At 41.7% G+C, this 18,464-nt stretch overlaps 1 protein-coding gene across 1 annotated transcript; it reads left to right on the forward strand.

Annotated features, from left to right (window-relative positions):
• Nucleotides 1-13,203: 13,203 nt before the first annotated feature.
• LOC112875684 (FHA domain-containing protein FHA2) lies at nucleotides 13,204-17,594 on the forward strand. The gene is made up of 4 exons (XM_025939620.1): nucleotides 13,204-13,771; nucleotides 13,901-14,622; nucleotides 15,340-15,497; nucleotides 17,164-17,594. The coding sequence occupies exons 2-4, from the start codon at nucleotides 13,914-13,916 to the stop codon at nucleotides 17,371-17,373; spliced, it is 1,077 nt and encodes a 358-aa protein (XP_025795405.1). The 5' UTR covers nucleotides 13,204-13,771; nucleotides 13,901-13,913; the 3' UTR covers nucleotides 17,374-17,594.
• Nucleotides 17,595-18,464: the final 870 nt, after the last annotated feature.

Raw genomic sequence — 18,464 nt, forward strand, 5'->3', positions numbered from 1 at the left:
GAAGTTCTGCAAGGGTAGTGAAATTGATGTGTCCATACCGGACTTGCATCATCGGCCTCTTACCCTTGTCTTGATCATTCTGACTGGAATTCTGCCCTTGATTAGGTCTTTTGAGTTGCGGGCAATTTCTAAGAAGATGATCCGCACTTCCGCACTTTAAACAGCAATGAGGGTTGCTTTTCTGTCGAGCTTGTTGAATATTCGGCCGTGGACCAAATTGTTGTGGTTGTTGTAGAAGTACAGGAGGTTGATACTCTTCTTGCTGTTGAGGCGGCCTAAGAACCAGTCTGCCAATCGGAACATCTCGCTGTGGTGCTTCAAGCAATATATTCTGATCAACTTGATACCACGAGGGTTGAACACTCGTGGATCCAGTGGAAATCTTTCGCTTCTTTTCGGCACGGTGTGCCGTAATGCAATCCTCCTGAGTTAGTGCCATGTTGACCAACTCACTGAAAGTATTTGCCTTGACAAGGTTCAGATGTTCCTTGAGCTTAGTATCCAAACCTCGACGAAAGCGATCTTGCTTCTTGGCATCATTATCAGCATGATAGCCCGCATACTGACACAGGTGATTAAAAGCCTGTGCATACTGCAGTACAGTGCGGGTGCCTTGTGTAAGTGTCAAGAACTCATTCTGTTTCCGTTCCACCAGCCCTTCAGGTATATGATGTGCCCTGAAGGCATTACGGAATTCTTCCCAGGAGATAACATGGCCATCAGTTTGCATAGCACAATGATTATCCCACCAGATACAGGCAGCTCCGTGCAATTGTTGGGCAGCAAAATAAGCCTTGTTGGAATCCGCACATGGAATCGTAAGAAGAGCAAACTTAGATTCAATAGTACGGAGCCAAGCATCGGCATCCAAGGGCTCCTCCGCTTTGCTGAACAGGGGGGCTGAGTACCGAGGAAATCGTGATAGGTTGCCACCTGAGGTTCATCACGACCTCGTAACTGCTGGTGTTGCTGATTCTGCTGTGCTTGTACCAATAGGTTAAGAAGTTCAGTTTGCCGAGCCATAGCCTCGGCTAGATGTGAAAGTGATGGGGATGGTGGCTGGGAATTGCTGGATTGATCTGCCCGGAAACCTTCCGGGGTTCCACGTGTGGCTCCAACCATCTGAAACAAGAATTTAGATGATAAAATTTATTTACCCTGCTGAAGACTTACAAGGTAAATAGGATGAGACAACTAATTCTAATATGGCAAGGGCTGGAAAGCAGAAAGATACTTAAGAGACTTTATCAACACTACTACAAGAATCCCACAAACCACACCAAGATCAACATTCTACCACGCATCCTTAGAAGAACCAAAATACACATTATATGATGATGAATTATGCATGCACGTTCTACTCGTCCTCACAAACCAAAAACAACTGCCGAATATCTTCGGACTTACGTGGTTAGTTTCGGTGGCATAATACATACGTCTCTCACTATTAACTAGTCGATAAACCCTATCCGTCCTAGTTTCGTATTCGTGGTTAGTGTACCTGCAGAAAACCACAATATATATGACCAATGAACCTTTCATGCCAGCATATCATGAAAGCGTTCCCATTCATTACTGTTCACTATAGAAACAGCATCTGTACAATTACCGCTGTACAGACAACGTTAGCATACGTTATCGAGATAACGTATTCACGGGGGTACCGCAAAATGCGGGGATATGAACAGCGATCGCCATACCCTGCGCCGAACCATATACTCCCAATGTAGTCAACCGAGGTTGGTACATTGGCAGCATCTCAAGTAGGCCACTGCTTGAGAAACAGCGTTCGGTTCGCATCACCGACGGGAAGGCCAAGCTCCCTCAGTTGGCTGAGGATCCTTACCTTCTTACCTCACGATCGAAGATGTCGTTACAGAATATAAGGTTGAGTTGTGCATGAATTTAAGTTTTGACAGAAAAGTAATGCTGGTAGTTAGGGTTATATATATATAGCCACCTTTATTTTCCCTAAAACATCACCCTAGGGCTTTACGTACTAAGCACGATCCTTAACAATCCAACGTAACTTTTTCAAACATTTTGTTGGTCAAATTTTTATACTGAAAGCATTTTTAAGGTAAAATGTATCTCCAGGGTAACCTTATAGCTCTGATACCAGCTGTGGCAGAACCAACCTGAATTATACCGGCTCAAGTACGCGAGTCCACTCCAGAGGGCTCCAACGTGCTTCAAACGGTATAATCCCTTGGCCTGTCGGGTAACGTCCCGATAAACCACCGATACACAGGATCAAATAAGGTTACCTCACACGAAGGTGAGTCCAGAGATACAATCACCATCACCTTTTACATCACAGAGGAAAATTACGTTACAAGGGTTCCAAAAAGAGGTACGAAGATTTAAATTCAGAGAAAAGATTACAAACTGTTAAAACTATATTTTTAGCAGCAGATAACATACGCGATGATTATAACTCGTCGATAAGACGGATGTCATGCTAAGCCCGAGCACGACATCACTCGATATCACCAGTGCTGGCCGGGGACGGATCCCATTCCACGGACCAACCTTCTGAAAGAGCACAGGGCCAAGGCATGGGAAGAGTAGGGTCTTCAAGACATTACCTGCAAAACATATAACTAGCAAGGCTGAGTATACTAATACTCAGCAAGGCTTACCCGGGATTGGGTATACTTAGCCCATAACTAGACTTATGAAAGCTTATAATGGTTCTGGGTTTAGTTTCAGCTGAAAAGCAACAAAGAGTAGATCCTTAATTTCAACTTTTACCTTTCGGATTCTAGTTGATTATCCTTTCTAGGTGAGCACCTATAACTACTCAAGCATGGTAGGATCTTTATCTCAATCATCAGTATTACTTATCATATAGTTGCTCTTGTTACTCTGTGTGATAAAGGGATCAAGCAGTCTCAATCTTCGTGAGAAGCGGACGATTCGAATCGAATTTAACCTTGCAAGGTAAACCTAACACACACGCTTGGAACACCACAGGGCCGTTCCGAAGCAACCGTTTACCTTTCATTCCGACTCGTGGATCAGATCCACCACAAGCGACTGCAGGAACATACGCACACCCAATGTGTGCAGGACATACGTCTGTAGCGCGACTACAAAACCCGTATTCCTGGTTGCCCTTGCAACACGTATTTCCTCAGTCGAACATAAGTAACCAGAAGAAGCAAATCGAGTGGTGGGAGGTATGTCCACTCCTCGGGCCGATTGGCTACTAGGCTTACCGCTTACCCATAACTCACGGCATGTGGTTAGTACTTTCAAACGCTTAATCCCGATCGGCACACACCGCGACCTTATCAAATTTCATCAACACAGACGGGGTATCACCTCAACCATGATACCTCACAAAACTCCCGTCCGGCATCCTTGTAGTGATAACAGGAATGAAAACATTACAATTCCTATATCGCGCGAGTGACAGGAAATCACCCGACTTCTACCGGACCTATTAGCGGAGCATCTATCCGATAAGGACTTGGGAGTATTACATTGGATTCCTAGGATTCATGCATCTAGGGTTTCACTTCAACTCCTAGACTTAATGCAAGATATAATATAGATATAAATAGATTGCAGTGTAAATAAAGTAATGGGATATGTCCGGGGCTTGCCTTTACTGGTGGGGCTGGGGTTAGTCAAGTTAATAACGTCCGAACTTTGGTTCGGGCCTTCCGAGAATTCCCTGACGAAGTTCTCGGGATCTTCAGAACAACCTCCTTCTGGTTCCGGGATTAGCTGATAATTTCCATCGGCGGAAGAGATGAGTCTACATGATATGCAAGATGAAGTTCAATGGATGCACACACTTTCATTTTAATTCATGGTAAAGTTGCAATTCAAAAGCTAATACTTAAGAACTCATGGTATAAAAAGGAATCTAAGCCTTGAAGCATAGGCATTAACTCATGACTAAGCATTAATTTAATTGGAAACAAGAATTAAAGTATTTAAATTTAAATTTAAAATTGAATGTAAACCCTAGATAATTAGGGTTATAAAGTTTTGAAAACTTAAACACAGATCAATTGCATATTTAAAGATTTTGATCAAAAGATTTAATTAAATAAGCTTTACTGAAAAGACTTTAGCTAATTTTTATATAAAACAAATGGAATTAATTAATCTTGTAAGAATTGAATTATAAAACAAGATTAGGTTTAAAAAGTCCACAGTATTACATACTTAATCTATGGAGATTGTATATTACAAATCATGATCACCAAGCTAACATGTAGGAATAGAATTTGGAACTATGAATACTATACTCTTATGTCAAATATTTAACATAGGTTCAAAAGTATTTGGTTTCACATCAAACCCACTTAATAGAAATTGTAGAGTTCAAAACCTAGTTTCAAACAAAACTAGTTTTGTAATTTTTGGAATTTCCTACAATTCTCTATTGAATTTACAAGTCAAAAATATCACTCACATGAAATAACAAACATCCCTTCACTTCTATTTTAAACACAGTACAAACCATCTACTTTCATAACATGGTCACAAAACAAAAGTGATAGGGTTTAAAATGGGGATTCGAATCCAACTGGTTTCATATTTTTTTGAATTTTCTACGATTTTCTAGGGATTTTACAAGTCAGCAGCATCACTTCACATGAAATAACCAGCACCTTTACACACAGGTCCTCGAACTGTACTGTTCCTATGGGTCTACACTTCGCAGAAAACCCCCTGGGTTTGCCTTAATTGCTGCACGAGGTCCCTTATCTGCAACAAAACAGAGGAGACGCAGGGGTCGATTCCATGGGGGAAAAGAAGATCCTGTACAGGGGAAAAACGCAGGGAGGGGCGCCTCACCAGATGGTCGCCGGGGGGGGGGGTCGAGCAGCACATCAGGAGCCCATTTTGGGGGTCGCAAGGTGAGCAGGAGGGCCACAAGAGAGTGCTCGGCGGTGGGGAGGTGGAGCTCCGTGGAACAGACTGCTCCGGCCGGGGAGGGCAAGGGGGCGGTTCGGTTCTGCCCTGGGGGAAGGCCAGGGGTGGTGCAGGGACCCGGAGGCGGGGGTTGGGGCGGCCTGGAACAGAGGGGTGGCGCACAGCAGGGAGGAGGAAGGGGATGGCAGTCTGGCGCAAGGGGAGCAGCAGCGAACAGAATGAGGGAAAGAAAATTGAAGGCGTCAGGGTGTGGGGAAAAGCTAGTGGAGGCAGTCCTCTTTGGCGAAGCAGCTCAGGAAGGAGAGGGCTGCGGTAGGGATGGGCAGGAGGCGCGCTGGAGGGAGGTGGCGTGGGGAGACCGGCCACGTAACAGCTCAGGCGACAACGGCAGACACGTAGGGGCGCGAGGAACGGCCACGGGGGCGGGCTAGGGCAAGGAGCAGGGCTAGGGGTGGCGCACGAGGGTGAGAGGGCAGGGGGAACACACTGCCGCGGCCTGAATTTCAAGAATTGCGGCGCCGGAACAGTGAAGCAAGGGAACAGAGAGGATTATCCAGAGGAAGAAGAAGAAAGAAGGTTGGGGACGACTGGACCCAAATGTAATTTTTTAAAAATTCCATGGACCTATCTGTAAATCAGCAATAACTTTTAAACAAGGGCTCAAAAGGAAAAGTGTTCAAAATGAAAGTTGTAAAACTTTTCAAGCTCTACAACTTTGCTTTAGGGTTTGAATTCAAAAGCTCAAAGTATGCAACTTTATTTTGAAACTTGGAACAAACTTTAAATTTTACAAGGATTTGTCCTTATTACATATTTTACACACAACTTGGGCCTAGGTGCAAGTTTTCAGAGCTGTCATGATTACTTGCATTCTTATAATTGGGCCCCTAGTAAATTTTGAAAATTACTTTTGTAACTCATGCATTTTGCACAAAAGGACTCATGTTTTATAAAATTACACATAAGGTCTTAATGCTACAAATACATCCATTCTTATACAAATCAACACATGCATTACATCTTATACATAGCATGGTACAATTTGACACCTGAGGTGTCACAGTTAGCACTAGTTACCGAGATGTCATTGGATATAGATTTTATCGATGTAGCTTCACACTTGGTCGTTTCTTAAATCAAGTCATTTCTTTTTGCAAACCAAGTCTCCAATGCATCTCTATGGTCCTACAAGCTCAGCAAGAACCTTTTGGTACCCAAAACTTGTTGGGTCCATCCAAGTTAGTCACAAGATGCTTAGGAATCCAAATAGCTCTCATGCTAGTTTGAGAAGAATCAATCACTCTAATAGCATAAGTACCAGCTTTGTCCTTCCTAAGCTTAGCAAAGTCATAATGGACAAGCTTCTTCTTGTTCTTGATCTCCATAGGACACATGGATGAGTTGTGTCCCATGTTTAGGTCTTTGGGTTGAACATGACCATCCTTCTTTTCTTGAATCTTTCTCTTCTTGACTTGACCTTGCTGATGAGTTGAGGTAGTGCCATTTGATCCCTTCTCAAGCTTCTTCACCATGATATCACGGTTATCTTGATAAGGTTGCACTTGGACCTCGCTCTTCAACTTGGTCAATTCCAATTGTAGTTTTTCAACCTCTTGCTTGAGTTCATCATTTTCTTAAGCAATGAGGTCATCATAAGATTCTACAACAACATGTTCAACACAAGATTGGGTTGTTTGGGAGCAACAAGGTTTATCACAAGATAACATAATTTCAACATGTGAGCATGTGCATGTGTTGTGGGAGATTGATAGAGTTTTACTGATATCATCACAACCTCATGAGCAATGTCTAATGCAGCATAAGATTCAACAAGCTTCTCGTGAGATTTTTCAAGCTCTATGTGAGTAGCTTGCAAATCCATATGCTCACTAGTTATCTTTTCAAATTTTCCTTTTAGCACTTCATAGGAGCTTTCTACAGGAACAAGATGAGAAGACAATTTCATAGCCCAAACTAATCTTTAGCCAAAGCTTCATGCCTATTTGCCAAAAGATCATGAGATTGCTTGAGTTCATCAAGCTCTTTGGTCAACAATTTTTTGAGCTTCATAATCTGATTTTCTTTTTCCCTTATGGAGCAGGATGAAGCATTTGAAGATGAAGCTTTACTTGATTCTTGACTTGTGCCATTGTTGCACTTTAGAGGAGTATCCCTACTGCAACTTGTCTGACCGGTATGGTGAACCGTTCTGACCGGTTTCTGCAGAGAAACTGGGTCATTGCCTCTCTGACTGTCTTGATTCTTCTCGAGTGTCACTTGAAGTTCACAGAAAGTTGGTGGTGGTGATAAGCATTCCTCAGATGACATCTCAGCTTCTATGAAAAGATCGTCACATGGGGTTTTGGCATACATCTCTTCAAGTATTTTCCAAATGAGATGAGCATCTTCATGAATGTCTTCTTCTTCAAGAATTACATCCTGCATTTCTTTGCTCAAAGTACTAAACAAGTAGTAAGTAACTTGAGCGTTGAGTTGCAAGCTGTCCAGATCCTTACTAGAAATAGATGAGAAATCATCCATATCAATGTTTGGTGGCAAGAAACTTGCAACTACAATCTGCTCAACGCGAGGACTCATGGCCCTAAATTTGGCAAGAACTTGAGCAGACCAAGAAGCATAATTTGAGCCACTACAAGCAAGTAGCTCAACATTTATCTCACAAAATAATGACATCTTTTCTCACGGCTGTTAAGCTTGAAAGTGAGTCCAAGATCTAATACCAATTGAAAGGATCTTGATGTCACCTAGAGGGGGGTGAATAGACTTTTCTGCAAATTACAACATTTAAAATAGCTGTCAGCACCACAGACTGGTTAGACCGGTTGGGCAGACAGGTCAAACCGGTCCATGACAAAAAGCACATGAAAATCAGAGATACTTCCCTCCTTAACCTCTAGCACAAACCAAACTTGATGTAGTGCTTCTATGGATGTTTTCTAATGTTTCCAATAAGCCATTGCACACAGGGCAAGCACAATCAAGTAGATCGATGCGGAATTAAACAAGTAAGTGCTAGAGAGTAAAGTGTTAAGACAAACCAAAGTAGACACGAGGATTTATTTTCCGAAGTTCAGATTCACTGCTGTGAACCCTACGTCTCCGCTGAGCAACTCGTTGGGCTTGAGTCTCTTTCAACTCGTTCCCTTAAGCTCGATCTATTTCAATCGCTCCTCATTTCCACTAGATGTGATCTTTTCCCTTGCGGAGGCAAGATCCAACCTTCACAAACTTGCTGCTGCTCACCACAAGCTTGGGAGCTAGCTGGCGATGCCTAGCCGTCTAGGAGGCTTCAACTCCAAGAGTAACAATTGCTTCACGAGTTGCCTTGACGTCAACCACAAGTGCTCAAGCTATGGAATGCTCTCTAGTGCTCTCAAAAGCTCTCACACACTCAATCTCTCGACCCAACTCAAAGATTTGCAACCAAGTTAGCACAACTCACAAAGAGAGGTTGGGGAGAGCTTGCTGGCCAGAAAGAAAGCTTAGGGAAGCTTAGAAATGCAAAAGAACCAGCAGCCCACGAAAGAGAGGACCAAGGGGTATAAATACCCAACTTCCCAAAAACTAGCCATTGTAATGTGATACCCAAACCGGTCAGACCGGTCGGTCAACCAGTCAGACCAATTTTTCAAAGAGGACTAGCCATTAGCACTTAGACCGGTGTGAGCCTGAGCAAAAACACTTCCCAGACAGAGAGTCTCACCTGGTGGAGCAACTCAAAACTTGGTCAACCAACATTGCTCACAGCTAACAAACAGGGTTTTGTCTTAGGGATTCTCACTTGGGTGAACCTATGAGCACTTTTGGGTGTTGTCAATTAACCAATTTTGCATCCCTCTTCACAGTACGGCATACCTATACTTAAAATCAAATAGAGGTAACCAAACAATGATAAAAAATGCTTGTCTTAATCTTGGGATTTCCAACATTGCTTATCAAACTTGAGCATATCCAACTTGAGCTTGTGACTTAGAGAGCTTTCATGATAAAAAAAATGTTTGTCTTAATCTCTAAGTCACTCAACCATATGATTCAATAATGACTTGATGCCTCACAATGCTTTGTACTCCAAGGCTTGACTTGATGCCTCAAAATCCTTCAAGTACTAGCTACTTCACCCTATCAAAGATCTCATGATCCAATGTCACACCCGGTTTTTAAGGACAAAACCGAATGCATAACTATATGTATGCTAGGATCAAGTTCCATACATATAGTGACTTCAGCAGTAAATAATCAGCAACAGTATCATGAAAAGAGAACTAAAAGACTATAAAGATTATCAGAGTTACACAGCTTATCCTAGAAATGAAGACTCCAAATTTCACAGGCAATCGACCGGGGGTTGCGCAGGCCTAGAACTCAGCATCATCTTCAAAAGACTTCACATCACTTTCTCCTCTAAGAAGCAATTATAACAAGCGTGAGTACACTTATGGTTGGTACTCAGCAAGTGTTGAAATTATATGACATGAAGGCCAAAATCAAGGAAAGGTTGACTGACTTACTGCTATAAGCAATTTTAGTTGGTCAAATTTTATTAGCACCTGATTACTAAAGTATAAGTTCATACCAAAACCCATATTAAAAGAGATAGGAGAGATACAGCATAACCATAACCATAACCATAAACATGGTCCACGATTTAATTCATCTTCAAGTTCAATTATCATGTGAGGTCCAAGCCACTCTTAACCGTGAGCACGGCTGATATATCAGTTTTTACTCTGCAGAGGTTGTACACTTTACCCACAATTCATGTCTCCTGATTTGCCCGAGGTAGCTAGCCTCTTAAACACTTCGGAGGTGAGTGGCAAGGGATTCACTACGAGGCCTTTACAAAGATTCCCTAACATATGACAATCCGCTAAGGTTTCAGGCCGCAGTGGTCATAACCCTCCCTAATGAGGTGGTACGTTAGCCAAGGATCATAAACAAAGCCTCCAAGAGGACCGGGCTATACCCCATCAACGCACTCCCCTCTTGCCCTTTCAGTAAGATCATCACAAGCTAGAGTTTCTAGTTAACTAGCCAAGACCAGAGCCATATAGTATTGTGGTTGCACTGTTTTCCTGGGTGGTTCTCCATGTTCTGATTAAAACATATGATCTTGTGATCAACAACACAAAGAGCATGAACATGGATAAAATAGGTGTAGCAATATCATTGTTATCATCAGGGTTATATATTATTCTCGAACCATAACCAGTTATAACAACTAAGCAATAACTACCCAACAATAAAGGTAAAACCCGGATTGACAAGGAATGATCATAAAGACTAGGCATATCCTTAATCAGGATCCATCAAAATTAAGACACATGCATGCATAAAGAAAAAAATTATATTTATTGTGATTGTTAGGATAAAAGAATGATCAAGGAAACACTTAACTTTCTTTTAGAGAATAGCTTCTAGGAGTCTTCACTCTTATTCTTGAAACTCTAAATCTTCAAAACTCTTCGATCACGCTCCTTCTAACGTCACACAAGCATCGGACCCAAACATACAAGCAAGCAAACAAACAAGAACAACTAAGAACGGATACACCAAACAAAAGAAAAGCTTTAAAAGCGTGTACAAAAGGATATGGCCCATTGCTACGGTCACGAGATCGAAAGGAACGCGGAAAACAGAGCTAGGATTGAAAAGAAACAACTATCGGAAGATTTATACTATAAAAGAAATAAAAGAACTATAGAATTTCATTTATTTTAATTTAAAAAATTAAGATAAAAGATATTCAAAAGAAAATATCCCTAATTATAATTAACTCATATTATATTTGTATTTATAAAGATGAGGTACAACTTGATCAAATTTTATATATAATTCTCAATGCCGGCCCCGTGCTGCGCACGAACAGCAGGGCGGCCCTGCCCGAGCTCGTGCACCATAGGATGCCGCCGTCCCTACCCGTGCCGCCCCCTCCTGTTGCCGCACCAGCTCGATGGGATATCTTAAAGATTCTGAGAGGATAAGGTTAAAAGGACGTACAACAAAGATACGGCTCGGTCCGACTATGATCAAAATACAAACATTTTCCAGAACATATTTTTAAGTTTAAAGTAAATCTAGAAAAGTCCAGATAAATATTTTAACCCACGAAAAATATACCCAGAAAAATCTTAAAAATTTCCAAGGAAACTCGGGAGGTAATTTGGGTCACGAGGATTCCAAATAAAATATTTGGGACTCATGAAAAGAATTTTAGAGCTTTCTAAATAAAATAAAAAAATTGAATCTGGCTCTAGGATAAATAGAATAATTGCCAGAAAAATCTTTAAAATTTTTAGAAAATCCTATTGATAGATGAACATATTGTAAGAGATATTCACATCCTAAAATTGAATATTTTAGGTTGTGACATCCAAGTTGTCACTTGATCAAACTTCGCTTAGTACCTCGTTGCATAGTCACTTGCTTGCCTTCATCCAATCTTGCCTTCATTGAGCTTAACTTTATTTTACAATCAACAATTAATATCCAATTTTGAATCCATGTCTTCACATACTTGTCTTGCATTTGCAATCATACATATCTAGCAAACTATTTTTCATGTTGCCAAGCTATAGATAGAAACCATAATAAATATACATAACCATTTGTTTCTATTTCTCTTTGCATATTGCTTGTGATTCTTCAATATATCCCTTTAGTTGATTGCATATCATATGAGCCAAAATCATGAATTGATTTACAAATAAATTCCTGCTCAACAACTCTTTAATAATCATGTTAGTCCTTTAATTGTTTTGTCATTCAATTCACCAAAAACCAATAGGGGCCTAGATACACTTTCATGTTTAAATACATTTTTAACTTTTTGACTAAAATATATGTTCAACGGTTCATCACATATTTCGGGAGATATTATGGCAACTCCTAAACTTTAGTGATAAGGAAATTGTTGGATGGTTGCCTTCGTACAAAATTTAATCGATCACAATGTAGTTGCGCTAGCCAAATTACAAACATAACTAGTACTTTTATAATATCATACTTAGAAAATGATCACTTTCTTTTTTTAAGTAGAGGTGATGATATTTTTGTTAAAAAATATTTATCTAGAATCATCATTAAAAGAAAAAAATCTTTATATTGTTTTTATATTATCTTGAAAGAAGTACATATCTATTTGATTTTATTAATATTTTAAAAGTATTCTTTACAAGGTAAAAAGTTTTAAAGGCGAAAATCGGCATATTATGTAAGGTAATACTTTAAAAAAAATAAAAGACTAAATATTTCTATCAGATTTGGACGGTTAATGCTTGTTGCATGTCCCACGCTTGTTGCCATCCATTGGCGCCACCTTCACCATGGGTTGTTCGTGCTTTTTGCAACGCGCCGTGCACAACGTCCCGCCGTGGCTTCCCGTGCTCGTTGTAAGTACTCATCCCCACCGTGTTCATTACTATGGCCTATTAATATCGTCTACCTTCACCGCGTGCTGCTAGTGCTTGCCACGTTAGCCTCGAGCTACAGACTTTGGGAAAGAAGAATAAACAAAAAAAAACTAGCATCTCATAAATATTGATCTTTGCTTTGAAAAATATTGAATCTGTTCTACTCATATGTAGCCTAAAGAAAATGTTGACTGTACTACTTTCTACAAAATATTGATATATATTTTGAAAAATGTTGATTGTGCTATTTTCGAATGTTAGTCTGATTTTTTAAAGTTGTTAAATTTGTTACGTTGAAATATTAATTTATTTTAGATTATGGAGTCTTTCCCCTCTCTTCCACAAAATCGGTAGAACCTATTCGGTCAGTACAACAACATCTACTGTAACTTTCTTCCTCCTCATGATTATTGGTGGGCATAATTAACCAATAACCGAAAACAAAACCGAAATAACCGGATCGAATCCGATATTTTCGGTCCTAAATTCAGTTCCAAAGATTTGAATAACCGAATTAACTTTGATTTTTTCGATTCTTGAGCTCGGGTAACCGAATAACTGAACTACTAATAGAGCTTAATAACACATGCTCTCTCCGTCCTAAAAAAAGAACGCAACTCTCATCTTTTGAGGAGTTAAACAATTTCAATTTGATCAAATTTATATAAAATAGTAGTAACATGTATGATACAAAATAAGTATCATTAGATTAGTTATGTAATATATTTTTATATTAAATTTATTTGAAGATATAAATATTAATAATTTTTTTGTGTATATTTAATCAAATTAAAATTATTTGATTTCTCAAAAAAAAAGTTTCTAGCCTAATAAGCATACTTGCCTAGAAAAATTGATTCCCACCCTCTCCGCTTCATTCATCCCGAAATCCCCACCCCATCCACCATACCCTAGCCGCCAGTCTTCTCGTCTCTCTCATCGGCGACGGTGGTGTCCCCTCCTCTCCTCTCCTCCCCGATCCGGTGTGCCTGCGCCTCCACCCGTCTGACGGTGACGGCCTGAGGGGCGATGCGCTGGGCGGGCCTCCGTCGGCACGAGTTCCTCTCAGCCGGGCGGCCCTAGGAGCTCACGGCCCCACCATCTGGCAGGTAGCAGGCGGCGGAGCAGCAGTGCCTTCTCCTTTGACGGGCAACACGCCCACACGGCAACAAGGCCCGTTCCTTCGGCACCGCGACCCATCTCCTCCCTTCGCTCCCCCAGCGCCCGCCGCTCTCCACACGGTCGGCTCGTGCGCCGCCCTCCACGCTCCCCTGCCCAGCTGCAGCTCGAGTCCGGCTGGTGCGGCAGCACCCTCCCTTCCCACGACTTCGCTGTTCTTTCTCTCGGCCTCGGTCTTCTTTCCTAGCGGCGACGACAGGGCGAGTTGCGCTGCCCGTTGTTCGTCGAGCGACGGGCGCTTCGCCGGCGACGAACATTCGACAGGGGTATGCCTGCCTATTCCCCTCCCTTCCCATCCTGCTGCGCGAAATCAAACACCCAAACCCCTAACATATGATATTTTTATTCGGATCTGACCATGATTTTACCTACTAAATTCGATCTTTTTGCAACAGTTATTGGGTGTACATGTGTATACTGGTTCCGCCCCTGCCCATGCCCCACGTTAAGGCCGTCACTGCTACCTTGGGTGCCAGTGCAATGCCTGGTGGATCTTCAGCTGCTGATGGTGAAGTGGAGGCAGGGTTTGCAAAGCTCCAGGGCGAAGATTTCGAGTACTACATGCAGACATATTCAATCATGCTGGGGCGCAACAGCAAGAAATCGACAGTGGATGTGGATCTCTCGAGCCTCGGCGGGGGTATGAACATCTCCCGCCACCATGCCCGGATATTCTATGATTTCCAGCGTCGTCGGTTCGCCCTCGATGTTATTGGAAAGAATGGATGCCTTGTTGAAGGTGTTCTGCACCTCCCTGGAAACCCACCTGTTAAGCTTGATTCACAGGATCTCCTGCAGATTGGGGACAAAAAGTTTTACTTTCTGCTGCCGACGCGATCCATCTTTGCCTCAGCGGCTGCTGCTCGACATGCTCCCATTATTCCTCCACCGCTCCCACCACCATCATATGCACGTCCAGGCCGCCCTCGTTTGTCTGATTTTCACGACCGCTCCTTTGAAGGTGATTATGGCCGGGAGGTGGATGACATTGGGACTGGTATCAGTGAAAGTGGGGTGAGGGGAAAGTTGATAAAGAGAAACAAGAAGTCCTCTGGAGAGTTGGACATCTATGGTGGGCACCGAATCAATGTTGAAGCAATAGGAACGCTAGGTGAAGGTGGTGATCCTATACTCTCTGTGTGCTTCTACTGGATATGATTTATGTTTCTTTATCCTCTTTTTTTATCGTTATTAAAGACACATATGGTAAATGGTGATTGTGCTTGGACAGTAATTCAATCTAGTGGTTACATTAACCGCTGGTCGCATCATATATAAAGATTTATCAACAATCCATATTAGTTGATAAGCTAGAATGTACACAGCCTAACCAAAATTCACAGTTATGGAAATTTTAGGAACTCTTACACAACCTAACAAAAAGTGACAGTTAAGGAAATTTTAGTAACTCTTAATTGTCATAAAGGATCCATCAATACTTTCTTTGCAAGAATATATCATCTTCTGGATGCTACTGCAAATCATGTGTAAAAAAGTCATTTTTTTGTTACAACAGTACCTTAATCTTTTATGCATGTATTCCCACAACTGAAGGTCTCTTTTATGTTCAAATGTAGCTGCATCTCTTTTTTTCCCTAATATGAAGTTCTAGCAATCTGAATGCATGACCTGTGCTATTCTTAATAATATAGCAAGAGACATTAATAATTAGTACTTGATGTGATAAAAATTCTTCAATCCTTTGCAATTTTCAATGGGCATTTGTACCGTGTTATGATTTTTGGAGATATTTCCATTAAAAGGAAACTTTTTATTCACAGTGCAGAAATAGTTCATATCATCGTGCCTCAACTGCCTTCTTTTGGTTTTGCAGACAGTAGATCAGAAATAAGATCAAGGGGTGACAGGGATATTGACAATCAACAAATCCTTCAAGCAGAAGAGAAGGAGGTGGTGTCATCTGTTGCCACAGTGTTATCTGACCTCTGCGGTCCTGGAGATTGGATGCCCATGGCAAAACTCCATACAGAGGTTTGTTATTGGAAATCATCATATATACCTGTCCAATTTCGATGCTGAAGTCAAAGCTTTACATTGCTCCCAAATTAGTCCAAAAAGTACTTTGTTACTTGATAAATTGAATCATGGCGGCAGACCTACTGCTTTTATCATGTGTTTGTAAACTGAAGAAATGGAACACGGGACTACATCATTAAGGAAAGGAAACTGTGATTGAAATTAGTGATGACATGAATAAACTATGAACTTGTGGGCAAATCCCAGCTTGGATTGTAATCTCTAAGTCAAATGTTAGCCTAGCCTGTAAATCTGAACTAGATAATCCAGATCATGAGGAACACCATCCTCACACTCATACAATCTGGACTTGGACCAGATTATGTAGCCTTTTTCTATATATTGTGTTAGATGTCATTGTCATTTGACAGCTTTGCTCGAGCTGTTTACAAGCTGACCTGAGAAAACTATCAGGGCTTGTTTGGGAGGGATTATTCCAACTTTGGCTTCACCTGTTTTACAGAAATCATGGCACTGCAGCATGAAGCCGTTTTGTGAACCCAGGCTAAAATGAACTAGAAGCCGGGTGAAGCCAGTTTTTTTGGCTTCACTGTTCAAGCTGTTTTGGGAGAAGCCCTTCCAAACAGCACCTCAGTTGAAGCATTCAATTTTGTGCCTGTAGACTATAAACCTGCTTGTATATTAACATGTACATTTGTCTGCTAGCATCTAGAGCCATTCCAAAAACATGGGTATTGTTAAGAATTGCAATTCACGCACAAAGTATGTTGTCTATTAGACTGTTGCGGATGTTGCATGTACCCAGCAGCAGAAGCAGTTGCACAGAATATTGCAGCAGTCATGTTGCACCGAGCTACTGTAGTGGCAAGGTCCTGTTCACAATAGCTCTAGTTTACGGATGATGATTTTTAGTTGGGTTATTTGCTTTTAGATACACTCCACATACTAGTGAATTGATTATCTTAGGTTCTGATTATTTCTTATGTCTCAAGACTCAAGACAAGTCATCCCTATAGAGGCATCACAATGTGTCTACTAGGAAGCAGGGAAGAGGGATTGGTTTATTCAGTCCCCAATAATTTCTAATCCCAATGAATGTTCTAACCAATTCTCTGAATACGCTAATCCCCAAGTCAGGTGATGTGTTGCTAGGTTCTCAGATGTAGGAGTGATGAATGTAAGAAATCCAAAAATTAAGGGGGGGGGGGAACAGACTGATGAGTACAGTATAACCCATGCCTTCCATTACTGTAGTTTATTGTGTGCTGGGCTTGTACTGTGTACTATGCAGTGTGAAGCTGGGTCCTTAACAAGAGATGATCTCTTGTAGTTAGGATTTGTGTTTACTATTTTATTGTAAGAGCCCTTCCCTAGCTGTTTCAAGAATTTCGAGCTATTTTCAGTTCGCCCTCTTGTGCAGCACATATACATTATCATTTTTTGTGTCATATGTACATTATATTAGATGTTCTGTTGGCCATTGACTATTTTCTGTTTTCTGTTTTCTGCATAAACTTGGAACCTATATATATCCCTTTTTCTACTGACTTTCTTTAGGTTTTGCTTTTGAAGGATGCACATTTTTCTAAGCTTCTTGTTTCAGAGAACTATCTCATTTTGCTTGTGGACTTCCAAATTCTAACTCTTCGATTACTTGCAGCTTCTTGAACAGTTTGGCAACGTGTGGCACCCCAGCAGGGTCCGAAAGTACCTAACAACAGATGACTGGTCACCAACAGAGACGAAGGGCAGGCCTTGGTTTGGCCTTCTGGCCCTGCTCAGAAAGTACCCAGAGCATTTTGTCATCAACACAAGATCAAAAGGCAGAGTGACCTCGGAGTTTGTTTCGCTGGTCTCCTTGCTCTCCTAGAGGGAACTAGGGGGCTAGGTGGCCTGCCGAGGAAATAACAGGCACGCCTGCTCCGTTTCAGTCTGTTCAGAAGGGTCGGAGGTGTCTCACTCATTTGCGTCCAATGTTTTGAGCCCTGTTGTACGGTATCAAGTGTGTTTGAACAGCTGTAATGATTGGATCATGATCATCTCTGTACCGTTGACTTGTATTTGGATTATGGAAGCATGAGTTTTAACCAATGCTAGCTACTTAGCAGCAGCGTTCCTTCATGTATGTGCATATCCAGCAACCAACTTGGGGTGGGAGGAGGTGGGGGGGGGGGGGGGGGTGCATCTGTCATGGTTGCAATTGCGGTGATTGGGGGCAGAGTGGAAAATGGTGGTGTGTGGCAGCGTGACAGATCTGTGCTGCTTGCTGGCTAAAAAAACAACAGAAAAAAATATCTGCGTTGGTTTCCTCGGCCTGTTGTAAAATACAGAATCGAATATTGCAAAACACACCTTATTTTGGATCATCATGATTAATGATCGCAATTCGAACTACTAAACCAGGAGTCCTTATTTAAAATTCTGGACTAGATATTTCTATAAAACCTTCTAGTTTAGATCGTGTTTATTAATCTTGGTCCAAATATTTGTAAAATGCCCTCTTGCCTCGAACGGCTCCACCTCCCACCGTCCAGGGATTAGGGTTTCGGTTTTGCTACTGTTAGTCCCTGTTTAATCAAATTTCCTTGAATTAGTTTAAAGTTCATGCTATTAGCGTACTCAGAAGCATTTAGAAGAAGAGAATCTAAACAAATCATGAAACTCTAGAGCAAAGATCCCGAAAATTCCTCAAGTACCCGAACCCTAACCCTACAAACAGATTGGGTTCTTACCTGGCCAATGCGGTGGCCATGAGACTTGGCTCGCCACAGTGCAGCCATCGCCATGAAATATGTGCCGAGGGATGCCTCGGCGGAGCCTCTCGACGGGAAGCCGCGCGACCTTGTCTCATGGCACTCTGGCGAGAGGGCACGCGACGGCGTCCACATGGCGCATCATGGGCGGCGGCTAGCGGTGCTTCAAGGGCCGCGCTGCATCAGATGGTGCACATGGTGCTTGTTG

Source organism: Panicum hallii, chromosome 9 (genome assembly GCF_002211085.1).
Source record: "Panicum hallii strain FIL2 chromosome 9, PHallii_v3.1, whole genome shotgun sequence".
NCBI classification, from domain to species: Eukaryota; Viridiplantae; Streptophyta; class Magnoliopsida; order Poales; family Poaceae; genus Panicum; species Panicum hallii.

Coding starts and splice junctions, on each gene's coding strand:
- LOC112875684 (XM_025939620.1), top strand. CDS start 13,914: ATGTGTATACTGGTTCCGCCCCTGCCCATGCCCCACGTTAAGGCCGTC. Junction 14,623..15,339: donor AATAGGAACGCTAGGTGAAG/GTGGTGATCCTA, acceptor TTGGTTTTGCAG/ACAGTAGATCAGAAATAAGA. Junction 15,498..17,163: donor TGGCAAAACTCCATACAGAG/GTTTGTTATTGG, acceptor GATTACTTGCAG/CTTCTTGAACAGTTTGGCAA.